Here is a 23,146-nt window from a genome sequence, read left to right on the forward strand (position 1 = left end):
TTGTTAATGTATAGCCATATGTAACTATCAATCATTTCTTCTTGTGTTTCCGGCAAAATCAGAAAGAAGGTCTATTGAGAAATTAGAATTCAGTTAAAGACTCAGCCATTCAAAAATACTATTAAAGTAAGTAATTAATTTTTTAGTTAACTATTTCCATAATATGACCATGTGAGGATAAATTGTTTCATCACATATCACCTAGCAAAATAGTAGTTGTTACTATTAAGCCAGACATCATATAAAATTCAATTTAATCAATTAATCCTTCTTTGTTACAGAAGCTGCTGATAATCAATTCGAGGGTCTACCAAAATTTTGAGCGATTTAATGAAGATGAAAAAGAGAAATGAAAAATTAGATTCAACGGAAGTTCATTCCAATGTGTAAACGTTTAAACATAGAGCGCCAATAGTCTTTATTCATAAATATTTTAATAAACTTTATTTTAGATAAAACATAATAATTAACTGATTAATAGTAATTTCAATCTAAATTATTTGTGATTTATACAATATCTTATTGTTTTATTGTCGAAACTTGCACGAGTTATCATAAAAAAATTACAATTCTAATCTTTATTTTGATTACTTTAAGCATTGAATGAAGCTTGATTCAAACAATTTTTTCCACCAGGGTAGACACTGACTTTGATACCCAGTTCAAGTTATTTTCAATTGTCAATGATCAGCTTGATGGCCAGTTGGTGATCTGATACTCAACATATAAATAGAGATGAGTTGTTCTTGAATTTTATCAGAATCAATTGTAACTTCAAATTAGTAACTAACAATTGATTATTAACTGAACTAACTTGTAAGTGAAAATGTTGTTCTTCTCTGCAATTCTCTTATCTCTTGTTCAATTCGCTTTCCTTGCCTACAACCCAAATGACCCTTGCTTTTACGGTGTAAATTATTGTCTTAGTCGTGATGGTTCAACCGAATGTACTGGTGATAACGTTGCTAAAGTTTAATTGACCGCTGGCCAAAATGATAAATCTAAACATTTAAGTGTCTCTATCTTAGCCTACCACTCGAAAGGACCAGAAAGAGTTACTTTATCACTTGGTTTCAATGTTAAAGGTAAACCTTACACTCTTTACTGTTTATCTGATGGTGCTGATACCTAAATTTTCTTCAAAATTACACAAATCAATAATATCCTTTTTGATTAATGCTTCTATTAGATCTGAATGATAAGACTCTATTCCAAAGACAATCATTCGCGCATAATTTTACATTAAAAGATATAATAGTTTTTCACTTTACAGCATTGAAGTCTTCTTTGCCTTATCTTTTTCATTCATTCTGAATAAAATTAACTAGATATGCAGATAGATTAACCTTTGAAAATTTTGTTTCCCAACTAATATTAATACTAATAACATTCACCATTCAACATAACCTTCACCTGCATAATAATCATTTTTATAAATCGCTCGCATTAAAGGTTATCATTGGCCAATGACTTAAAGGTAATAAGAAACGTAAATGTAAGTGAATAATGTAAATAATATTTCCATTCATTGTTCAATGATAAGTTTTCAAGATGAGTTTATTTGTAAAATTCAACATAAAATATATTTAGATCAATAAAACTATTTTGAGTCATTGAGCATTTAGATAACAACAAAGCAATGAGATTAATTGCAGTCAAACGTAAAATAATGTAAAATCGATGTTTAGTCAAGTTTTTTCGAGTTGATTAAAGCTTTCATTTATCTGCTAAAATCAGGAGTTCCAGCGTATACTTTGTCCTCAATATTACATTCATCGGTTCCTCTGCGAATTTTGAAGTATCCTGTAAATTAAATCCAAAACATGTTAATCATTGAGTCGTAATTTGAATGAATTTCTCATTAATGTATAACGAAGAGGCATTTTAATTTTTCTGAACCTTTCTTTTTCTGTTTGTATTCACTCAGAAATTAATGAATAACTCACCTTGATCACCCCAATATGTATTCCAGGAATTAGCAGCAAGCCAATAGTCAACGCCATTCTCAACCCCCCAACCAATAATGCGAACTGCATGTTCTATTTCTTCTTTTCCATAAACGGGTTCGTAAACACCTGAATTGCGAAACATAATTGAATTAACACAGATGAAAACAGAAATGGACGGATTTTAAAAAGATTAGACACAATTTCTGATCTAAACGCTTTCCAGCAGCTGAGCTGGAGTAACGCTGCTTAAACTACCTACAAATACGTGAAAATATGAATACAAATGCATGAGATTCAAGATAATAGATTCATGCTATCTGTTTAACGTAAAAAAATCTCAATAAAAATTGATTGATTAATTCAATTTTTGATCGAGCCTTGTTGCTTCCAATCTTTTCATGGTGGGGAAGAAGAATGACTTTAAATGGACAAACCTTCTGAATAGCTGAAGAAGTCGCTGTAAGGGATGAATGATGCTGTAAAAAAAAGGAAAGTAAGAATGTTAAGATAACATAACTGAAACACTTACAATTTAAGACTGGGTGTCAAGAGTCGAGGATAGGAGTTGATTTCACTCACCTTCTACGGGTCCATTGGTCATTATTTCAGTTTGAATCTTTGCAACTCTATGAACTCCATTGTCATATTTTCCAATGTGGCCACATTTCTTGCCGTAATATTTATCATTTTCATAAGACTCGGAATATTTTGGTTGACATTTTTCTTCACACTTTGGCTCTTCGGGTTTCAAATTAGCACAATGAGGAAGAGCAAGGCCTGCAGCGGTATGGTTACAAGGTGCATATTTATATGGCTTACATCCACTGGTAACAATTCCATAATCGTTCCAATAATTCCAAGCAAAAACAGCTGACCCACCTTCGCAACCATTTGCAGGCACAAACATTCTTGGCGCGCAAGCGAGTACATCTTCAGCAGACAATTCAACTTGCAGCTCTCCACCAGATGCAATACAAATACGATCAGACATGGCTGCAGCAGAATTAAAAGCCCAACAAGAACCGCATACACCCTGATCTCGAATGTTTGAGATAAATGAACAGTATGGCCATTGTTCACGAGCGTCAAATCTTTCGGGAATATCTTCAGCAATCTGGATATCTGCTTCGGGTAAAGAAATATTATCATCAGAAATAACTCCCAGGAGTCCTCTAACATAGTCCAATGAAACTCCAACAAAGTTTCTCTTAGCCTGTCATGTAAAGAAAAAAAAAGAACAAGAAAATTAGACTTTGATTAGTATAGTTAAATAACTATGAAACATTTGACACAAACAACAGATGATTGAGGTATTAAAATTACGAATTACCTTCCATGTAGTATTCAAAGAGTTTATGGCATTAACCATTTCATCAGACAATGGGTCAATTCCTGGATCAAGGAAGACACGTTCAACTGCCTTCAACTCAGCTAAATTACTTGAAAGTAAAATTAAAAATAACACTTTAATCATGATGAAGTTTGAAACTTGAATAAAAAACTGATGAATTTAAGAGGAACCAGAGTAACTAAAATTAAAAAAGGTGCTGAGTTGAGCACAGGGGTTAAAAGGATGACTTTGGTTGTGTGAGAGTAACTCTAAAATAACAATTTCCTGTCTTTGTTTTTATACTTTTGTCTTATCTCAATGAGACTCACTAAATGACCAATGGCTCTAGTCTCATTGAGCTATTGGCTGATAAATTTGATTTCCCTTCTTTAATAGCTGTTCCCCTACAATGAGATGAATAAAATTTTGAGAGTGAGATAGCTAATGAAAAGACTTCGCTAAAAGGTTAGATTGCTACTTAGCACCATTGAACACCTTTACATCTTGTTTTTCTTGATTCTTCATTTATTTGAATAAAATTAACTATCTTTGACGATTTAATGCATCAACATAAAAATCTTGTAAACTTATTCAGAAACGGTTGAAAAAAAATTTTGATTGATTTGACGGTTGATTTTTGCTATAAATTATGAAAGATTAAGCATGAAAATAAAAAAAACTGTTTCATTTCAATTTGACGACAAAGAAGATACCAGAAAAATCTTCAGTACAATATGTTACAATAAACATATATCTTCGTGAATTGTTGGGCATAAATTGTACCGAATTGTTTGACTTGTCTTTAGTGGTACAAAAGATACCAAAGAAAATTAAGGACTGAATGAAAAACTTGGGTTCATTAATATCGTACTCAATTTTACATCTGCTCAACCTTAATCTTGTGTTGTTTCAATTGGAAGTTTAGTAAACAGTTAAAGGGAAAAATATTTCATGATCCTTTTCGATGATTATTAGACAAAAGATGCACCGAATTGTCTTAAATGTAGAATCGAAGATGATTAAATTAATGATTTAATAATTTCATTTTCAGTAAAATACAGCTGAAAATAAGTGACTAAATAATCATGACATTAACTGACAAAATTTAATAGACACTGACATTGATATCCAGTTCAAGTTATTTTAAATTGTCAATGATCAGCGGGATGGCCAGTTGGTGATCTGATATTCAACATATAAATAGAGATTATTTGGTCTCGAATTTTATCAGAATCAATTGTGACTTCAAATTAGTAACTAACAATTGATTATAAACTGAACTAAGTGAAAATGTTGTTCTTCGCTGCAATTCTCTTATCTCTTGTTCAATTCGCTTTCCTTGCCTACAATCCAAATGACCCTTGCTTTTATGGTGTAACTTATTGTCTTAGTCGTGATGGTTCAACCGAATGTACTGGTAATAACGTTGCTAAGATTTCATTGAGCGCTGGCCAAAATGATAAATCTAAACATTTAAGTGTCTCTATCTTAGCCTACCACTCGAAAGGATCAGAACGAGTTACCTTATCACTTGGTTTCAATGTTAAAGGTAAACCTTACACTCTTTACTGTTTATCTGATGGTGCTGATACCTTCAAGCCTGGTAAGGGCAGTTGGGCCACTCAAGACTTCAACTGTAATATGAAACTGACATTGACTGCAAATAGTAACCAAGTCGCTCCAGTTACCAACAGTTCAATCAGCATTGATGCGGCTACTATCGATAAGAATGTCCCAATTACTCTTGGCTTTAACAATATCAAGGCTGTTGTTGCTCCAAACCTCAAAGAATTGGCTAAGTGTTGGGAATAAACCATCGCTTAACAATGATAATAATTGTATTGTATATTGTAATTCAATGAATAGCAATTAAAATAAAACTTTTACTTTTAAGCAAAATATAATAATGTGCGATAATTTACATTTCCTTAAAAATTGACCTGAATTTTTCACAATCGATTGGGATACATGCAAACCAGAAAATATAATAAATAGATGTGCTGATAGATAAATATTAATAACAAATGAGTGACTCGATAAAGTAAATGTCAAGTAATTGACATTGAATTAATGATATGAAATTTCGTTGACATTTAATATGATCTGTAAGATTGATAACTCTATTTTCAACACTGCATAAATTGCTCGCGCTGTAATTTATCATTGACCACTAATTTAATTTGTCAATAAGAGCCAAAAATGTATGTAAATAATGTGATCAATAACACGTATTCACAAAAAATTAATTTTTAAAATCGTTAAACCATGAAATAATTTGTAAAAATGTAAATGAATATTTCCATTCATTATTCATTGATAAGTTTTCAAGATGAGTTTATTAATACAATTCAACATAAAATATATTTACATCAACAATAAAGCTATCGAGTCATTAGGCATTTAGATAACAAAGCAATGGAATTCAAACGTAAAATTTTGTCCATGTTTAGTCAAGTTGTCCCTTTTGATACAAGTTTTCAGTTATCTGGTAAAATAGGAGTTCCAAAATATATTTTGGTTTCGATATTACATTCATCTTCTCCTCTGAGAATTTTGAAGTATCCTGTAAATTAAATCCATGATATGTTAATCGTTGAATCGTAATTTTATAATTTCTCACCAACAAACGAAGAGACATTTATAATTTTGTGTCTTTATCTTCCTTCTGTTCCTCAATCAACTCTGAGATTAATGAATAACTTACCTTGATCACCCCAATATGTATTCCAGGAGTTAGCAACAAGCCAGTAGTCAACGCCATTCTCAACTCCCCAACCAATAATGCGAACTGCATGTTCCCCCTGATAAACGTTAGACTTTTGTTGGTAAACACCTGAATTGGAAAAAGTAATTTAAATAATCCAGATGAAAACAGAAATGGAATAAAGCTATCAAAGATCAGACGGAAAAAGACACATAAAATTTCAGATTTAGCTTTAGCTTAGCTTTTAGCTGATGATTAAAAAAACTAAGCTAAAGTAGCACTGGCACCGAAGCCTACAATTACGTGAACATAGGAGTATTAACGTTAATGTATGAGAGAATTAAAAAAATCTGCAAAAATCAGCCAACAAAGAGTAGATTGTCTGATGAGTAGATTGAAAAGCATCCATTTTCGACGTGTGCAATGTATCAACTATACAACTTTGCTAACTTCTTAAGGTAAGAAATCGGAATCAAAAATGATTGATTAAATTCCATTTTTTAATCTCACTTTCAATCTCTTCATAGCGTGGAAAGAAAGAAATATGTCAGTCAATGGACAAACCTGATGAATAGCAGAAGAAGTCGCTGTAAACTGAGAATGATGCTGTAAAAAAGGAAAGTAAAATGTTAAGATAACAGCAATTTGAGCATTTACAATTCAAGACTGGGTTTATTAAGAGTCAAGGATAGGAGTTGAATTGACTCACCTTCTACGGGTCCATTGGTCATTACTTCAGTCTGAATATTTTCCGCTCTTCGAGATCCAAAGATAGGCTTACCTTTCTTGCCGTAATATTTATCTTTTTCATAATCCTCACGATAGTTTGGTTGGCATTTTTTTTCACAAATTGGCTTTTCAGCTTTACTTTCATTGCAATAAGAAATAGTAAAGCATTCCCCTTTAGGGCATGTCGAGTTATGTTTACAAGGTTCATATTTATATGGTTTGCATCCAGCTCCTTCGAATGCGCCACCAGTAACAATTCCGTAATCCTCCCAATAGTCCCAAGCCCTAGAAGCATACCCAGCTTTGCAATCATCTCTACAATCGGAGCAGCAAGCGAGCAAATCTTCGGCAGACAGTTCAACTTGATGATGGCCTTCAGATGCAATACAAATACGATCAGACATGGCTCCAACAGCAGCAACAGCCCAACAAGAACCACATGAACCCTGATCTCGAATGTTGGAGATGGATGAACAGTATGGCCATGCTTCACGAGCGTCAAATCTTTCGGGAATATGTTCGGCAATCTGGATCTGCTTATCTGCTTCGGGTAAAGAAACATCATCATCAGGAGCGACACCTAAGAGTCCTTTAACATAGTCGAAAGAAACTCCAACAAAGTTTCTTTTAGCCTGTCATGTTTAGCAAGTGAACAACAAAATAAGGTATTGATTAGTAAAGTTGAAGTTAAATAACGATGAAACATTTGATACAAACAACAGGAGATTCAGGTATTAAAGTATTTTCTAATAAGCATATTAATTGGAATAAACAAAGTATATTTTCATTAAAACAAATTACCTTCCATGTAGTATTCAAAGAGTTTATGGCATTAACCATTTCATCGGACAATGGGTCAATTCCTGGATCAAGGAAAACACGTTCAACTGCCTTCAACTCAGCTAAATTACTTGAAAGTAAAATTAGCAATAACACTTCAATCATGATGAAGTCGGAAACTTAAATAAAACACTGTTGAATTGAAAATTTAAGAGGTACCAGAGTAACGGGTTTTCAGCCTAAAATTAAAACTTAAAAAGGGTGCTGAGTGGGTTAAAGGGGTGAAATGAGGATTAAAAGGATGACTTTTACAAAGTGAGAGCCAACTCTAAAATGTCACTTTTTTGTCTTTGTTTTTATATTTTTGTCTTATCTCAATGGTACACACTAAATGACCAATGGTTCTAGTCTTAATTTAGCTATTGGCTTATGAACTTAATTGCGTATTTTAATGAATTCCCTTCTTTAGTAGCTGTCCCCTTACAATGAGATGTAATGTTTTAAGATTTTGCTAGTTTTATTGGATCCAACAACTAATGAAAAGATTTCGCTAAAAGTAAAGATCTCTACTTTGCACCACCTTTACGTCTTTTTTACTTTAATACTTCATTTTTTAGTAAAATTAACTATCTTTGCAAATTAATTAATCCATGAATAATCAATAAAATCTTGTCCAGTCCTTAATTTTACGAATAATAGCATAAACATTATTTATTTGGTAGTGTAAATAACATAGTTCCATGATAATTATCAAAATTTAAAAATTTTTATCCAAAGTTTTCCGTTGTTGTGATTATATTTACAGCTAAATCTTTGGAAGTCCAGCATTTACTTTACTTTCAATTCCACATTCGTTGGTTCCTCTGCGAATTTTGAAATAACCTTGATCACCCCAATCTGTATTCCAGGAATTAGCAACGAGCCAGTAATCAATGCCATCTTCAACTCCCCAACCAAGAATGCGAATAGCATGGCCACCCAGTTGATCATGAGAGTGTCGTTGGTAAACACCTGATGAATAAGATAGGAAGTCAGAATAAACAGTGAAGGCTCCTTCTACAGGTCCATTGGTCATTATTTCAGTTTGAATCTTTTTAACACTTCCAACACTGTAAGACTTCAATCCATAATATTTATCTTCTTGATAAGACTTAGGATAACCTGGTTGGCATTTTTTTTCACACTTTGGAGTTTTTTCAAGTTTACATTCAGGTCTAGGGCCTGGTATGTGATGTTCACAAGGTGGGAATTTATATGGTTGACATCCGTCTCCTCCGTATAGCCCTCCAGTAACAATACCGAAGTGAACCCAATGGAACCAAGCCATGCCAGGAAACCCACCACTGCAACCAAATCCACATAAATGACAGCAAGTGAGCAAATCTTCTGCAGACAATTCAACTTGCAGCTCTCCACCAGATGCAATACAAATACGATCAGACATAGCTTCAACAGCACCAAAAGCCCAACAAGAGCCACATGATGCCTGATCCCGAATGAATGAGATGGATGAACAATTTGACCATGCCTCACGAGAATCAAAGCTTTCCGGAATATCTGCAGCAACCTCGAAATCTTCCTCCAGTAAAGGAACGATGTTATCATCAGAAGGATGAACGCCCAAGAGCCCTTTAACATAGTCCACATGAACTCCAACAAAGTTTCTTTTAGCCTGTCATGTAAAGAAAAAGAAAATCAATAAGAAAAGGTTAGAATTCATAAATTATGTAACAATAACAAACAACAAGAATTTGAGGATAAAAATTGGTTAAAATGGGTTATTATAAAAGCATAATTGGAATAGACAAAATAAGATTTCATGAAAACGAATTACCTTCCATGTAGTATTTAAAGAGTTTATGGCATTAACCATTTCATCGGACAATGGGTCGATTCCTGAATTAAGGAAAACATGTTCAGCTCCATTTAACTGAGCTAAATTACTTAAAAATAAAATTAGAAATAACAGTTTAATCATAATGACGAAAGAAGTTGTGTTTAAAGGTTTAGTAAAAAAACACTATGGTATAGAATAGGAAAGTAAACAAAGAAACAAAGAAAACTTGAAGTGAAACTAGAGTTTGTCTTTCTTCTAGAGTCCAACTTCTTTTGTTGACAAGTTGAAGAAACTTCAGTTAGTCTTATGATCACAACTCATGACGATAACTTTTCCCAAGACTAAATTAAATCTTAAAAGCCAATAGATCTAACAATGATTTCAAAGTAATTCCTCCTTGTTAATAATAACTCAAAGGATTTATTGTATTACAGTTGTTATTTTTTTGATCATTATTATAATGAATGCACTGTCTACTTCCTTGACAATTAGCTAATACAAGTAAATCAAGCTTGCCAATAATAAATAATGATACACTTGTTTAAGAAACATAATTGAAAATTTTTATCATGACAATTAAGATTTTATTTACAGTTTCTTAACAACGAGAATTGTATTTAAAACAAGATTTTTTGTAAGAAAATATTGAATAAACATTGATAGTTTTAATCCATGTAGTAACAATTATTAGTAATTAAATTTAGAATATAATTTACAGTACAATTTTAATTCACAAGTTACCTTGGCGTCTGAGATCACTAAGATAAGCTCCATTGATATCTTTAAGAAGATTATTCGATGCTTCAACAAAACCTAATTCTTGCGAATATTTGTAAACCTGAACTAAATCACTTGATTGCTTAATTAGCTTATGTAGATTCCCTTTCATGGTAGATAGTTTATCTGATGAAAGAGTCTTGTTATTGGCTCGGAATTTCACATATAAACTATAAATTTCCTCTATATTAGTTGGAGTGAGTGGATAGCTCATATTAAAATCACGAAGATAGGTCCAATCACTGCGATTAACCACATTATGGAAAATAGCGACATTCCATTGACGATGGTTTTGATAAGCATCGGCGACGATCAAAGCTTCTATAAATTTACTGTGACGGCTTATGAAATCATTGACTGCAGTTTCATTTAAATTGATCAAAATAATACCAGATGGTAAGTAATGAATCTGAAGGGCAACCAGCTGAGCCATTTTGTCACAGTATTCTGATTTACTGAAAACACCAGCTTTTTTGTAGCTTTCTGAAGCATCCATCAATTCTTGTAATATTTTCTCTAATTCCTCTTTAAATGCCATACAATTTTGTTGACGACGAAGATTGATTGCACTCAATGATTTCATGGCTCCTGATTCGAGCATCTCAGCTATTTCACGGTGCATACTAAAGTTGAGCGCAATTAACGGGTACATTTCTTTGTCTCCTTTCAGATAATCGAGAAGGGCAACTCTTAATTTATTACACTTTTGATTACCTCGACGAAGAAGTAATTCAAATTGATGATCTTCTCTAAGAATATCAAATATGTACAGCATCTCTGAGTAACGTCCGATTCCAGTTAATAATCTGATCATTGCATGATGATTTTTGGTAGGTGCTAAATGTTGAAAGACTAAAATACGAGCATTTCTTAAAACCAATGAGATTCCTTCGATGTCACAACAAAGCGTAAAACATTCATGAGCTTTTATGCAAACTTCAACAGCCATTAAAGGTTGAATATCTGTCCGCAAAATGTCAATAAATTTTCTTCCCAAAATAGCAGGATCATTGATTAAACGAATCAACGCAAGAAAGGTGGAAGGGTTAGAACTTTCAGTTGAATAGCTGTTGAATCCTTTCTTTTCGAGGGAAACAAGGTACTCTTCAATCGTTGGTATAATTGCATCCAAAACTAAGCTTGAAACTTGGTCATCCCCAATTTTGGCAAATGTTATCAATTCTCTGGCGTAAGGAAGAGCGTCCACATTTGAGGAAGATCTTTTGATTAATTCTGACAATATTGCCAATTCATCGCGTTCTCTAGAAAGATCTAAATATGAGCGTTCAATAACCTTCAAAAGAAAAAAATAAAAGTCATTAAATGATTTTCTGTTGACCATAGGGATGAGTTAACAAGAATTACTTACAAATGATATTTTGTAATAGAGGACTATCCGTTGGCAGGCATTTACGGCATGTTCAGAGAGAGATGAACATTTTTCCAGAATTTTGACGACATTACTTGGAACAGTTGGGGAAAAATCATTCAACATTTGCACAACTAAACAAAACGAAATGACAATTGAAAATCAATCAATAGAGTTAATATAAACACGATTATCTAATGATAAATGTTTGAAAAACTTTACCTTCATTCAATCCTGTGAAACCATAATCCTTAGCGCGAGTTTCGATGTAAGATTTAGGACAAACATGAGCAAAAAATCCATCAGCGAGTAGATTGCAAAACTGCGATTCAACAAAAAAGAATTAGAAAAATTAAAATTTGTCTTATTTTTAGCTACAAATAAAAAAACATAATTGAGAGTTAAAATTCATAACAATTCAACTTACATTGATAAGCAGTAAATCTCGACTTTTAAGGAAGAAAAGATGAGACAAACGATATGCTAGATCGATTTTACCAACGTTTAAAATTTTACCAATTATGACCTTTAATGTATTAGCCTTTTCTTCACTTAACCTTGCCTTTTCATTAATGATTGTCGGTAATTTAGTAGCTTGACCCTCAGGAACAATACTTTTGCATATATCTAAAATATTTTCCCAAATATCAGTCCAATCAATTAGCTCGTCTGGATTAATTGAATTCATTTCAAGAGAAATAACTGTACTCCATAAATCGATCTCATTAATCGTAGTTTCAACAGGATCACATTCTAATCTGGTTGCATAATAAAAATCTTTGGCGTGTATGAAAGCTTTAATAAGTTCTGATTCAACAGAGTTTCTGAACTCTGCAATGAAACTTCGTAGGATTGTCAGATCAATTTGTCGTTTTTCCAGATCAATAAAGCAGCTCTTCCAGAGACTAAAATTACTTGCATCTTTGAGTATTTTCTTTCTCCATTCGTTGATAAATATTTTCTCTTCATTAATCTCAGTAATAGCTGCGAACTGTTGAGCCTCGCTGTAAAATCCTTTGTCCTGTAAGCTGTACACAACTTCTAGTATAGAATCGTTGTATTTTTTGGTTCCAGACTGCGTACTAAGAAGATCAGGGATGCTTAGTTTCAGATCAGTATCTTGTAGACATTGAGATAGTCGATATAGTTTACGGAAATCTGGAACAGAAGCTGTAAAAAGCAAAAATTAGTGTCTTTTAGTGTCCAATTTTTTCATCGATAGAATGAATTAACTTACTTTGTTCATCAAAACTACTTTGAAGTCGAGCAAAATCTAAATGACGCAATAAAATATTAAGCTCGAACTCGCAATCAACAGCTTTTAATCCATTCGACAAAATAATAATGCTCGTTTCTTCGATCCAAGCTTTACTGGACAAAAGTCCACGATCGTCTTGGTCTTTCTTATAATTCCATAAGCATTCTTGGAATGTTTTCAGTTTTTTAACACTATCATAATAATCCTTTTCTACCAGGAATTCAATAAAGTATTGTATCAGATCACTCAATGGATTATTGGGAGCAGCAAATATTCTGAGACCATTGCGGAAAACAAGGAAATTACTGGAAACTTGAAGAGCATTCTGAATCATTGCATTAAAGTCTTGCTGATTCCAAATTATAGAGTTGTAACTAGATGGTGATCGAGGTTTGAAATCAAGACTAAATGACGAATGAAGCCAGCAACAGAAACAGTCAAAGATAGAGTAAACACTTTCATTTTCAGAGTTGGAATAAAGAGAAGCTGCAATTAAGGCAGGAATTGGATTACTCAGAGAAAGACTGGCTAACAATAAAGATCTACCAGGTTCTGTCGGGTGATATCGTTGACATGTCAACACCAGATTGAATAAATCCTTGGGTGGAGAGTCGGGATCAAAATCAGGACTTTCTGGAAGATCTCCAATCATTGAGCTTGATGCAACTGAGGCCGTCTCCAAATCTGTTTCACTAATCACAGATGATCGATCATCATCCGGAGAAACAGCTAAAGGCATAGTTGGAGTTGATACCTGTCGTGGTGCTTGTCTCTGAGCTGTAGCTGTTTTAAGTAAACCAAGTCGACTGTACAAAGTATCTCTCGATTCGGTTACTCTTCGTCTCACAATTGATTGTGAACTTTTCTTCTCACTAGTAACCATCGAAGAGCTGAATGCTTTCTCAAGATGTTCTGGAATACAGCCACTGAAAGAGTTCAATTGTTTACAGATAACTTCTTTAGGATATTCATAAAACTGCGCGTAAACTGTAAACATCAACCAATCTCCATTATCGATACACTTGTTAAGAAAATTTAAGGGCAGGTCTAATTTGTATTGATTAGAAAAGCTTATAGCCAATTGGTATTCGACACATTCATCAATTGTGCATTCTCCTTCAGGATATTTTCGAGAGAATGAAGTTAACAATAGTTCCATAATATGAGTGATGGCACCTTTTTCAGAATGATAATAAGCTTTTCGTAACAGATTTCCAAGTTCAATTGATTGATTTTTTGTCTCAAGACCCAAGTATTTGCCAGCATGAGACATAATCAAGTAACCAATAGCTAAATGAAGTCGAAGATTAGCTGAATTAAGCTTGAAAAGTTCAAGAAAAGTAACACAGGCTGAAGTTATCTCTAAACTGGTGCAGTTGTAGAAAGCTAAAAGAGCAGCACGTTTGCATACAATCTCAATTTTCTTTTGTGAAGGTCTTTGAGTTTTATTTTGCATATAACGAGTAAAAGCTTCGAATGGGCGTCCCTTTTTTAAATGATAAATGAATGTTAGATTTGCCTTTAAACCAAGACCAACAAGCTTTGGATGAGAAAAATGAGGAAGTTCACCAAGAATTGTGGGATCGTTTGTGTTTCTAAAATGGTTTGTTGTTTGCCAACTGAATAAACGAGTAACGTCAAGAATAATAGTGTTGTTCAATAAAGTATAGATGGACGGAAATTCACTTCCTGGACTAGATATAGATGGAAGATTGAGCTCTTTTATAGATTTTATAGCTAAGAATAATAGAGGATAGTGTTTTTCCATGGCCGGTAACAGAGATTCTTTTTTTGCATACCAAAGTTCATCTTTTGAGGCACCAAGGAAAGATAAGGTTCCTTTTGGAGCAAATTGAGATGCTAAAATAGCAAGTTTACCAAGATGATTGTCCAAAAGAGATTGCAGGTTTACAGGAGTTTCTAAATCAAACAAATATCGAGCCACTTCTAAAATTGAATTCATAGTGAAGTAGTCTTTCAATGGATCTTCATTCCAGGTTTTGATTCCAGGCAAAAGGTTTTTGAGTTTTTTATCAATGGTACATTTTTCAAGATCTACCTGGAATTCATTCTGCACATAAGACCAGTAGAGAATTTGATGAAGGGAATTATCTGCACAATATTCGATAAACCTTTGATGAAATTTATCATAGGTAATCATAGTTGTTTTGTTAAATAAAGGATGATCTTTGAATCCTGTCAATGTTCCGGTTCTTTCAGAGTGACAAGAACGAAATAGTCGGCGAATTAATAGTTGCATATCAATCATTTCGTATGAGCTGAATACACCAAAATTACCAAGAGCTGATAAAGTTGATTCTCTTAAATGATCTTGACCATCACTCACTAATTCATCAATCATTTGCTGAGATATTTTGGAGGAAAAGACTGAACCGTCTTGAAAGTCATTGGTTTTGTAGTTACCAAAATATCGATTAATCCACATCAAAAGTAAATTACAACGATTGGTTTTGACTAGATAAGACCAAATTTGGTGAGGTTCGACTACTTTTATGCACGAAGTCCTATTGACAACATTTTCTTGAAATATACCATAGGTCAAAAGATCTCCCTGGTTAATTGGTTTCACAGCTTTAATACAACTAAAACTCAACTTTAAATGGAATGGTTCATTAACTCGCTCTATTAACGTAAGTCTTTCATAAGGTAAATGGTCATCCTGATTAAGTTTTTGCACTAAAATAGATCTTAATTTTTCTAGAAAAGAGTGCTCTAAAACGAATTTGATCACAAACTTATGGTCGAATCCCAGGCCACTAATAATATTTTCGGCTTGATTTAGTTCATTAGCTTTGAGGTGATTAAGAATAGCTCGAAGTGCAGTCTCATTTATGGTAGACCAGGTTAAATCTTCTTTCATTTTGTGAATAATGTAATATTGACCAAGAGGTAGACATTGCTCTTTGATGCAGTTGATAAGAATATGTTGCTTACTCATTCCACTCCAATTCACGAAAATATTATCATGTTGTGGGTTCACATCACTGACGACCGTTTCTTTAGGATTAATAACTGCTCCAATAGTGTTTCTTATCAAATTGATCTGGTTGATTAGCGAATTGATGAAATAGACTTTTTCACGATCGAGAGAAGCATTGATAAAGAGATTTGTCTCTTCTTGCGATAAAATTTCCAATAACGAGTTGCTGGTCTGTAAAGATATACGAGCAAGCCGACGGCCAAACTCTTTTTCCTCGGGGGATTGGTTGCCATGTAAGTTGGTTTTCAAAATTATCAAAATTTTACTGAATACTTTCTCCCAGTCATCGAATAAAGAATGGCAAACTTCATCTTCAACACCATCTTTGCTAGAGCACAATTTTTCCCAATTCACTTTGAAGGCTATGTATAAAAAATACGGTAAGTATATCATGATTCATGAATTAATAAAATAATTGTTTGTTTACCTTCAACTTGAATCCTGAGAAATGATGTTACATTGAAGATCTGTTTATTTTTCAAACCAAGTTCAAGAACTGCAAACTCCATTGAAAATTTTGATGAATTCACTGGTCAAATTCAATTCAATTCAAGCAAGTTGAAAGAAGACTCCGATGAAGAGGTTTATCATTGGTTCAATATCAATTGATTAACTAGGGTGGTCAACTATGAAAATAGAACGATTGCGTACAATCAATTGTCATGAGAATAATAATCAACATTGGGTGGAGGTGGTTTGATTATCAAAGTTGATTAGAATATAGGAAGAAGAATTGCTATCATTTAATAAATTTACCGATCAGTGCACAAAACAGATGATTTTAAACAATCAAGAAGTTGAGGGACTCCAGAGGATCGTGGGTTGACAGTGAACATAAAATATCCAAGAGCAACTGGAGAATCAACCAGGAAATAGAAACGACAAAAATTGGTTAATTACTTAATTGTGATAACTAATAAAAAATATAAAGTTTGAAATTAGACAATCCATCAAAAAAACAGATGTGATCAAGCAACGCTATCTAGCGGTATTATTTGGTAAATTCACTACAACAGAACATAAAATCTGATTAAACTGTTACTTAATCTTAAGCTTACACTTGTAAGAATTAAGATTAACTTCAGTCAGATTAATCAGTACTTAAAATTTCAGTTCATATAATAATGTATTAATTATCATCGGATTAAAATCCATTTTTAGCTTAATCCTGGCTACAGTATCGCTACCTGGAGAAAATACATCGAACCAATTTTTTGAAAATATTGTTTTCTCTCTGGTCGATATTTACTGACTGTTTAGTGTTTTTAGTTTAAATTTGTATTTAGTTATTTATTTTTTTTACTATAATGTCTTCTTCAACTTCTGGTCGAGTTGGAGAAATATTTGCGTTTGCTGGTCAAGCCTTTACGAAATTAGGAGAGTTAACCATGCACCTTGATGCCAATAATGTTAGCATATCTGGGTAAGTGTTGTATTGATTTCAGGCTGTTTAATTTTAATTGTAAATTTTGCCTCGACTCTTTTATATCTTAACTTTTTCGTAACAACCAGTTTAATTATCTGTTTTCTTACTTTTTATGATTTCAATTTTTTTCATAATTTCATCCAAACCCTTTGATATTGTACAAACAACAAAAATGGCAGACAAAAATGGGATGAAGAGGATGTTGAAATGTTCCGATTGACTGTAAAGAAGTTTTCAGAAGAACTAACCAAACTCTCTGAGAATGTTTCCAAACCACAAAGATCAGCTAAAAAGCCAAGTTAATTTTATGGAAACAAATTCGGATGCAAATTTCATCTAAATGAACCGAGCAAATGGAAACAACAAATATGGAAGAGAAAAGAGTATTTTTCATTTATTTCTTATCTTTCTTTAAACATTTTGGTAAAACAAGTGATGACAAGACTATGAAATAAACATTTGGTTTTGACCATTGTCATTAATAAATTATTTTACAATATAAAGTGATGTTAATAGTATTAACAAGAGATGGAAGGTGTAAATGAGAATGATTTATTGTTTTGATGTTACTTGTTTTCCAGAGAATCACCGTTCTGATAGTCGGGCTTCAAGTGATGTACCCTCCATAATCAAATCTATTTGATGGGTAATATGTCAAGATGGTGAAGATGATTATTAGTTGAATATTTTGAGTTGTTGCACTTTATGATCAGCCATAGAAAGGGTTGTCTGGTAATGCTTGAGCCCAAGTTCTTAAAGCCTCCATGTTTTTTTCGCCCAAGTTTGGATTGACTGTAAATGCGAAGATTAAAGCTAATCTTTCTCCCCAAAGTAATTGCATTACTTCATGAGGATTTTCCCATCCTGAAGTCCAAGCAGCAAATCTATTAATTTTTGGCTGAACAATATAAGGTGTATAAGGTGGAGAGTCAGGTGCAGTCAAGAAGGAAGTGGTTCCACCGCCGAAATCGTAGTCATATGTTGATAGCCAGAGGATGGATGTAACAATCAAAGATTGAACTCGGACCTTGTCGACATGACGGAACTGGGAGTAACGAGTCATTGGTCGGTATCGAGTGAACTGTGCAACCGTTGTGAAGTGTAAAGAGTTTCTTGGTATTCCAAAGGTTTCAGCAATTACAGTCTAAAAAAAGAATCATATGAATTATTAATAACCAAGCAAATTTAAATAAATATTTTCCACCTTAGATGAAACTATTCATGTTCATCATGCTTCTTACAAAAACAATGAAATTTCATGAACCGAAAAACTCATGCATCTTACAACCAGAAATGAAGGAAATTCAATGTTTAATAATTTCTTAACAATTCAATAACTGCAACTAATAAAACAAAGACCTTCATTCAAAACTAACGACCCATCTATAGCAATTAGCTAATCTCTATAACTGTCACTTTCCAATTGAATTTAAACAAATTGCAAATTAAACTCGTTTCATTTAAGTACGACTCTAAGAAATAGACAAAAATTGGAAATTACTAAAGCCATGATTGACCATTGTACGAGTTGAAAGTAAAGATTTCATCTGAACTTTCAAAGAATAATCTAATTAGAGTAATTAAGGAGGACAATAAAATTCATAATGACCAGTTGGAACTGAAAATTATAAACTGTTTGAGTAAAAATTTTATTGTCATTCACATTCATCAATCAAGTTCAATCAACCATTTCGATTGAGATTTCCCGATTCACAGAAGAAAGAACAAAAGAAAGACTTTTTATTTTACTCGACTTACTTTCGCTATCCTTCAAAATTCAGGTTAAAAGGTAACCCAATCATTGGTTAAATATTAAATATAAGACAATTGACCATTGCAAATCATTACTTTATGTTTTCATTGGAGATAACAGATTCATCACCTTATTAAAGCTTCGGAATAAGGTTAATACTGAAAAGACAAGTTAAACATTTCCTACAATAAAGAGCCTGTAAGTGTCATTAACACCAATCAAGATCTATTGAAATTATCCAGAATTACCTTGAAAATAGGATAAACTAAACATGCTATCATCAGATACACACTCAAACAAAATATTTACACTCAATTATGCTGGAAAATTTTACATATGATTAGAAAGTAATATTTACCTTTGCTCTTTCTGATGCTTTCTTGACCAATTTGAAATCCGTTTCATTGAAAACCTTTTCTTTGTAACCTCGCTTGAACACAGTATGAAGATTAACCCAATGAAGATTGATTGATTCTCGACTATAAGGATTAGTCTCCCCAATCTCATAAACCAATTTGGCTGCCATTTGTCTTAATCGAGCGGCTTCTTCCAATGAAACCAATTCATCATAGATCAATGTACCACAACGTTGTGGCTCAGCTCCAGCTGCTCTTTCCCTTCGATAGCCTGGTCGATGACATGGGACATCATGAAGACTATAATTATAAAAAATCAAAGAAATATAAATCAATTAAATTATAAAACACTAAATCAAGACTCTTACTCGTAGCCAAAAGATACAATTTTAAAAAGTAAACATTGAAATATTTCATAAGATAACAAATCAAAATTTTGCCGCAATATTTGAAATAAAAGCTTAATTGTAAAATTGTTCAAATCGTTGAAATTGTTGAAATTTAAAAATTAAAACGCAGCTGTAACAATTAAATTCAATCAGCTTTGTAAAAATGTTAAGGTGAATTATAAATGCATTGAAGTTTACATTGAAGGTAAGCTTGAAAATTTTGTTTCGTAAACATGATTTTTTGCTGCAGTTTTGCTGAAATCTATCCAGTTAACTATCGGTTCAATTAGTCTATTTGGACAGTAATTAAACAGTATTTCAGTTTTGCTTTTTTTGTAAAAAATCAGCTGAATATGATAAAAGTTCAGCTGAGGTCACCAACTCCAACAACAAAAACGAATGATTAACTGTATCGAACTGTAACAATCAACGAAAATCAAAAAATTTTAGTCCACTTTTGACTAACAAAAAAACAGCTTTTCACTCAAACCTTTGATTCCCATTTGATAACTAATTAACTGAGAAAAAAATTGGATGACATCAAGATTGCACAAAAAGGATTCATTGAATAGTTGAATCGTCCAATTGATTGAATTTTCTGCTTTCACTTGTTTTTCAGTTCTTTTTTCATTCCACAATTAGCTTTAATTTAGATCAACTTTCCCTTTAATTATTCAAAAGAAATTGAATGAAAAACAAAAAACACAAAAAATAGCTTTTATTGTAAGGTAGGAAAAGTATTGTCTTTTCAATTTACTAAATCTTATGTTAAACAACAATGTTGATGAAACGTTGTTTTACTCGCTTCCTCATTATCCAAATTGTAGTTAACTTTAATTACGATTGGGAAGACATCGTTCATTGGTACTAACAAAGGACAGTGATAGCTGTTTCGACTAATTTGATTGATTGGGTTTGTTGATGTTATTATAAATGGTTGATTGACTTAACCTGATCCTGTATTGATTTGTGCATATTTAAGGGCTGAAAATTATCATAACAATCAGTTTATTAATAGATGCTAATTAACTAGAGATAGTTGGTTTTGGACAATTTTGTTTGTGATTATTAAACGTGTCAAGTGTTCTAGTTTAAAGGGTTTAAAGGGTCATCAACTTAATGATTCTCATCTGATAATGATGAGACAAATTAAGTTGAATTTTGCCAATTGTCAAAATAGATTAACATAAAAATATGAAAAGATTTACAGTCTGATGGTTATAACAGATAGTTACAGTGATCGACAAAAAAATAAGATAATCAACTTTCAATCAGACCATGAAATTTCTAATATGTCTTCGTATTTGATGACAATTGAGACCAGGAAGAACCCAAAGTTTCGATAAGTTTACTATCAAAAATTATCTTCTTCACAAACTGTATTGGAATACAGAATGTAATTTGACAGAAATTTGACTGAAAAATAATAGATTATTTCATTAAAATGGAGCCAATGATTGTTATAAATTAACCTGAATCCAGATGATTCAATTGTCATCTATGGGTAACAAAAATTGGCGCTTTTCAATGTAAATTGATTGAAACTGGTAAAGATTGTAAACACCATGCAAAAGTTAACTAATTACTTTTTCAAAACAATAGGCTAATGTTAAATTTAATTGTTAGACAACTGTTTAAATAGTCTAACAATAACTTGAAAATGAAGATGTAACTTTGGATGTAAAATAGCGATACAAGGATTAGACTTACAAGACATTGGGACCAACATGTTGATCAGTTGTGACCATCCATTTGAAATCCTCTTTATCTGAAGCAATTGGTTTGGCTTTGATTAGCTTTTCAATCGGGATGTAATAAAAGATTAGACCAGATACGAAGAAGATGAATGAAAACAAAGTCATTAATGTACTGTTTGATGGTTTCCATGATGAGGTTGATTTTGATTTGGTCTTTTTGTTATTCGATGGTCGTTGCTTACGGTCACCATTAAGTTGAACATCTTTCTTTGAAGAGCCATTTTTATTGTTGTTGTTGTTGTTTACAGCTGAAGCTCGATGGACAACATTAATCTCCTTGTAGCCGGCATTGGGTGCCATTGGTTAAGAATTGGAATCCAAAATGGACTGAAAACAAGTGAAAATGATGTGAGAAAAGGGATAAATTAAGGTAAACAAGAGCAACGGTGGCAAAAACAAATGAGTTAAGTTGTTAACAACAATACTGTTGTTCACTGAATGTGAGATTAAACATGATGTTTAAATGAGCAATTAATTTGAAAAGGAGACTACAATAAGGGGTTGCTGATGATTAAAGGAGGAGATAATAAATTATTGTAAATTTTAAGTTAATGCGGAGATAAAAGGAAGGAGGTTTTTGAGCTGGAGGTGGAGGTTTAGTTTGTAAGGTTTTAGTATTGATTCATATTGTAATGACACCTTAAAGTTTATACTTGGTTTAGTGGTAAACTTTCAAATTATTAGTGAATGGTTGGCTTCATTTCGAAGTAGTTCAACACATCAACTCAACTGATCACTGTTACACTGTTGTTTGATACAGTATTGCATGAAACGTGTCAGCTCACACACATAACAACAATTTATAAATTGATCTGTAAGTTAACCAGTGATTGTGTCGCACCAGTTGATTGATTTTTACCTGATTATTCACTCTCACCATTCATATTTACCTGTCGATATTGACGTTTTCTTTACTTTTTTCTTCTCTTTTTTCAGACAAATTGGGGGGAAAAGGTATTTGTTAATATAGATTAGTGCGATTATAAGACTAATTTAGATTCAAAGAGTAGTTATGCTACTATTTCGGGTCTTCCGTTGAGTCTTTTTATCAATTGAAGTCTATCACTCTAAAATCTATTATATTTAACCTTTTCTATTAACCCTTTTATTTGAATATTTGTGCTAGGGATGATGGAGGATAGAGAATAGCATAAATAGCAGTCGATTTAATTGACTTTTACGCTTACAATTAAGCTTAAGATTATATAATTTGTCACTTTTGTTCCTGCTTTCCATTTTATTTGATTGGTGATGATTGAATCTCTAATATTAAGATATTTTCAACTTGACGAGGGTCGCTTTTTCGTGGCAAATATCCCTGCATCAGCTTTACAATCATATTGCATGTACATCTTTTACCCTTTCTGGTGTTTGTTACAAGCGGTTCAAATCTACCGTTTGAATTGAATCGGTTTGGTAACAAATTAAGTGATTTTAACTATAATTCAGTAATTAACCAGCATTTGTAAAGTTGATTTGATTAGTTGTAAGCTTGCAAACATTGACGACGGAATTTTCAAACAGATTATACTACTGAACAACTAAACGAGCATTTATGTTCATTTTCGTCTGTTAAAATTGAATATATTGTTTGTATCAGTAAACAACCAAGAGTTTTATACTATTGCATTGTGATGACATGAGATTGATTCCTTGGATGATTGGCAGCCTCCGAGTTAGTCTATAAAATGATGATGTAACTGACTAAGAGAGACAAATTAAATCAAAGCC

The 23,146-nt window shown here is 32.6% G+C and overlaps 6 protein-coding genes across 6 annotated transcripts; 1 reads left to right on the forward strand and 5 right to left on the reverse strand.

Annotated features, from left to right (window-relative positions):
• Nucleotides 1-1,539: 1,539 nt before the first annotated feature.
• On the reverse strand, nucleotides 1,540-3,558 carry LOC107370467 (cathepsin B-like). Its single transcript, XM_089268422.1, has 5 exons — nucleotides 3,280-3,558; nucleotides 2,529-3,162; nucleotides 2,384-2,425; nucleotides 1,947-2,075; nucleotides 1,540-1,803 (listed from the first exon to the last, which is right to left on the reverse strand). Exons 1-5 carry the CDS (start codon nucleotides 3,421-3,423, stop codon nucleotides 1,721-1,723), a joined length of 1,032 nt encoding a protein of 343 aa, XP_089124548.1. The 5' UTR covers nucleotides 3,424-3,558; the 3' UTR covers nucleotides 1,540-1,720.
• Nucleotides 3,559-5,596: 2,038 nt separating this feature from the next.
• LOC107368859 (cathepsin B) lies at nucleotides 5,597-7,813 on the reverse strand. The gene is made up of 5 exons (XM_015936749.3): nucleotides 7,514-7,813; nucleotides 6,693-7,344; nucleotides 6,548-6,589; nucleotides 5,984-6,112; nucleotides 5,597-5,842 (listed from the first exon to the last, which is right to left on the reverse strand). The coding sequence occupies exons 1-5, from the start codon at nucleotides 7,655-7,657 to the stop codon at nucleotides 5,757-5,759; spliced, it is 1,053 nt and encodes a 350-aa protein (XP_015792235.2). The 5' UTR covers nucleotides 7,658-7,813; the 3' UTR covers nucleotides 5,597-5,756.
• A 363-nt stretch (nucleotides 7,814-8,176) lies between these two features.
• On the reverse strand, nucleotides 8,177-9,594 carry LOC107368756 (cathepsin B). The gene is made up of 2 exons (XM_015936633.3): nucleotides 9,327-9,594; nucleotides 8,177-9,164 (listed from the first exon to the last, which is right to left on the reverse strand). The coding sequence occupies exons 1-2, from the start codon at nucleotides 9,468-9,470 to the stop codon at nucleotides 8,298-8,300; spliced, it is 1,011 nt and encodes a 336-aa protein (XP_015792119.2). The 5' UTR covers nucleotides 9,471-9,594; the 3' UTR covers nucleotides 8,177-8,297.
• Nucleotides 9,595-9,890: 296 nt separating this feature from the next.
• Nucleotides 9,891-16,693, reverse strand: LOC107368755 (spatacsin). The gene is made up of 7 exons (XM_015936632.3): nucleotides 16,491-16,693; nucleotides 16,162-16,360; nucleotides 12,713-16,096; nucleotides 11,903-12,645; nucleotides 11,698-11,797; nucleotides 11,476-11,609; nucleotides 9,891-11,400 (listed from the first exon to the last, which is right to left on the reverse strand). The coding sequence occupies exons 2-7, from the start codon at nucleotides 16,241-16,243 to the stop codon at nucleotides 10,060-10,062; spliced, it is 5,784 nt and encodes a 1,927-aa protein (XP_015792118.2). The 5' UTR covers nucleotides 16,244-16,360; nucleotides 16,491-16,693; the 3' UTR covers nucleotides 9,891-10,059.
• A 259-nt stretch (nucleotides 16,694-16,952) lies between these two features.
• On the forward strand, nucleotides 16,953-17,629 carry LOC107370475 (BPTF-associated chromatin complex component 1). Its single transcript, XM_015938466.3, has 2 exons — nucleotides 16,953-17,157; nucleotides 17,340-17,629. The coding sequence occupies exons 1-2, from the start codon at nucleotides 17,042-17,044 to the stop codon at nucleotides 17,461-17,463; spliced, it is 240 nt and encodes a 79-aa protein (XP_015793952.2). The 5' UTR covers nucleotides 16,953-17,041; the 3' UTR covers nucleotides 17,464-17,629.
• On the reverse strand, nucleotides 17,532-21,870 carry LOC107370474 (2-oxoglutarate and iron-dependent oxygenase domain-containing protein 3). The gene is made up of 3 exons (XM_025162541.2): nucleotides 21,369-21,870; nucleotides 19,272-19,569; nucleotides 17,532-18,304 (listed from the first exon to the last, which is right to left on the reverse strand). Exons 1-3 carry the CDS (start codon nucleotides 21,713-21,715, stop codon nucleotides 17,870-17,872), a joined length of 1,080 nt encoding a protein of 359 aa, XP_025018309.2. The 5' UTR covers nucleotides 21,716-21,870; the 3' UTR covers nucleotides 17,532-17,869.
• Nucleotides 21,871-23,146: the final 1,276 nt, after the last annotated feature.

Source organism: Tetranychus urticae, chromosome 2 (genome assembly GCF_039701765.1).
Source record: "Tetranychus urticae isolate SD_2017Ah chromosome 2, NJAU_TeUrti_SD_1.0, whole genome shotgun sequence".
In the NCBI taxonomy this organism is placed as follows: Eukaryota; Metazoa; Arthropoda; class Arachnida; order Trombidiformes; family Tetranychidae; genus Tetranychus; species Tetranychus urticae.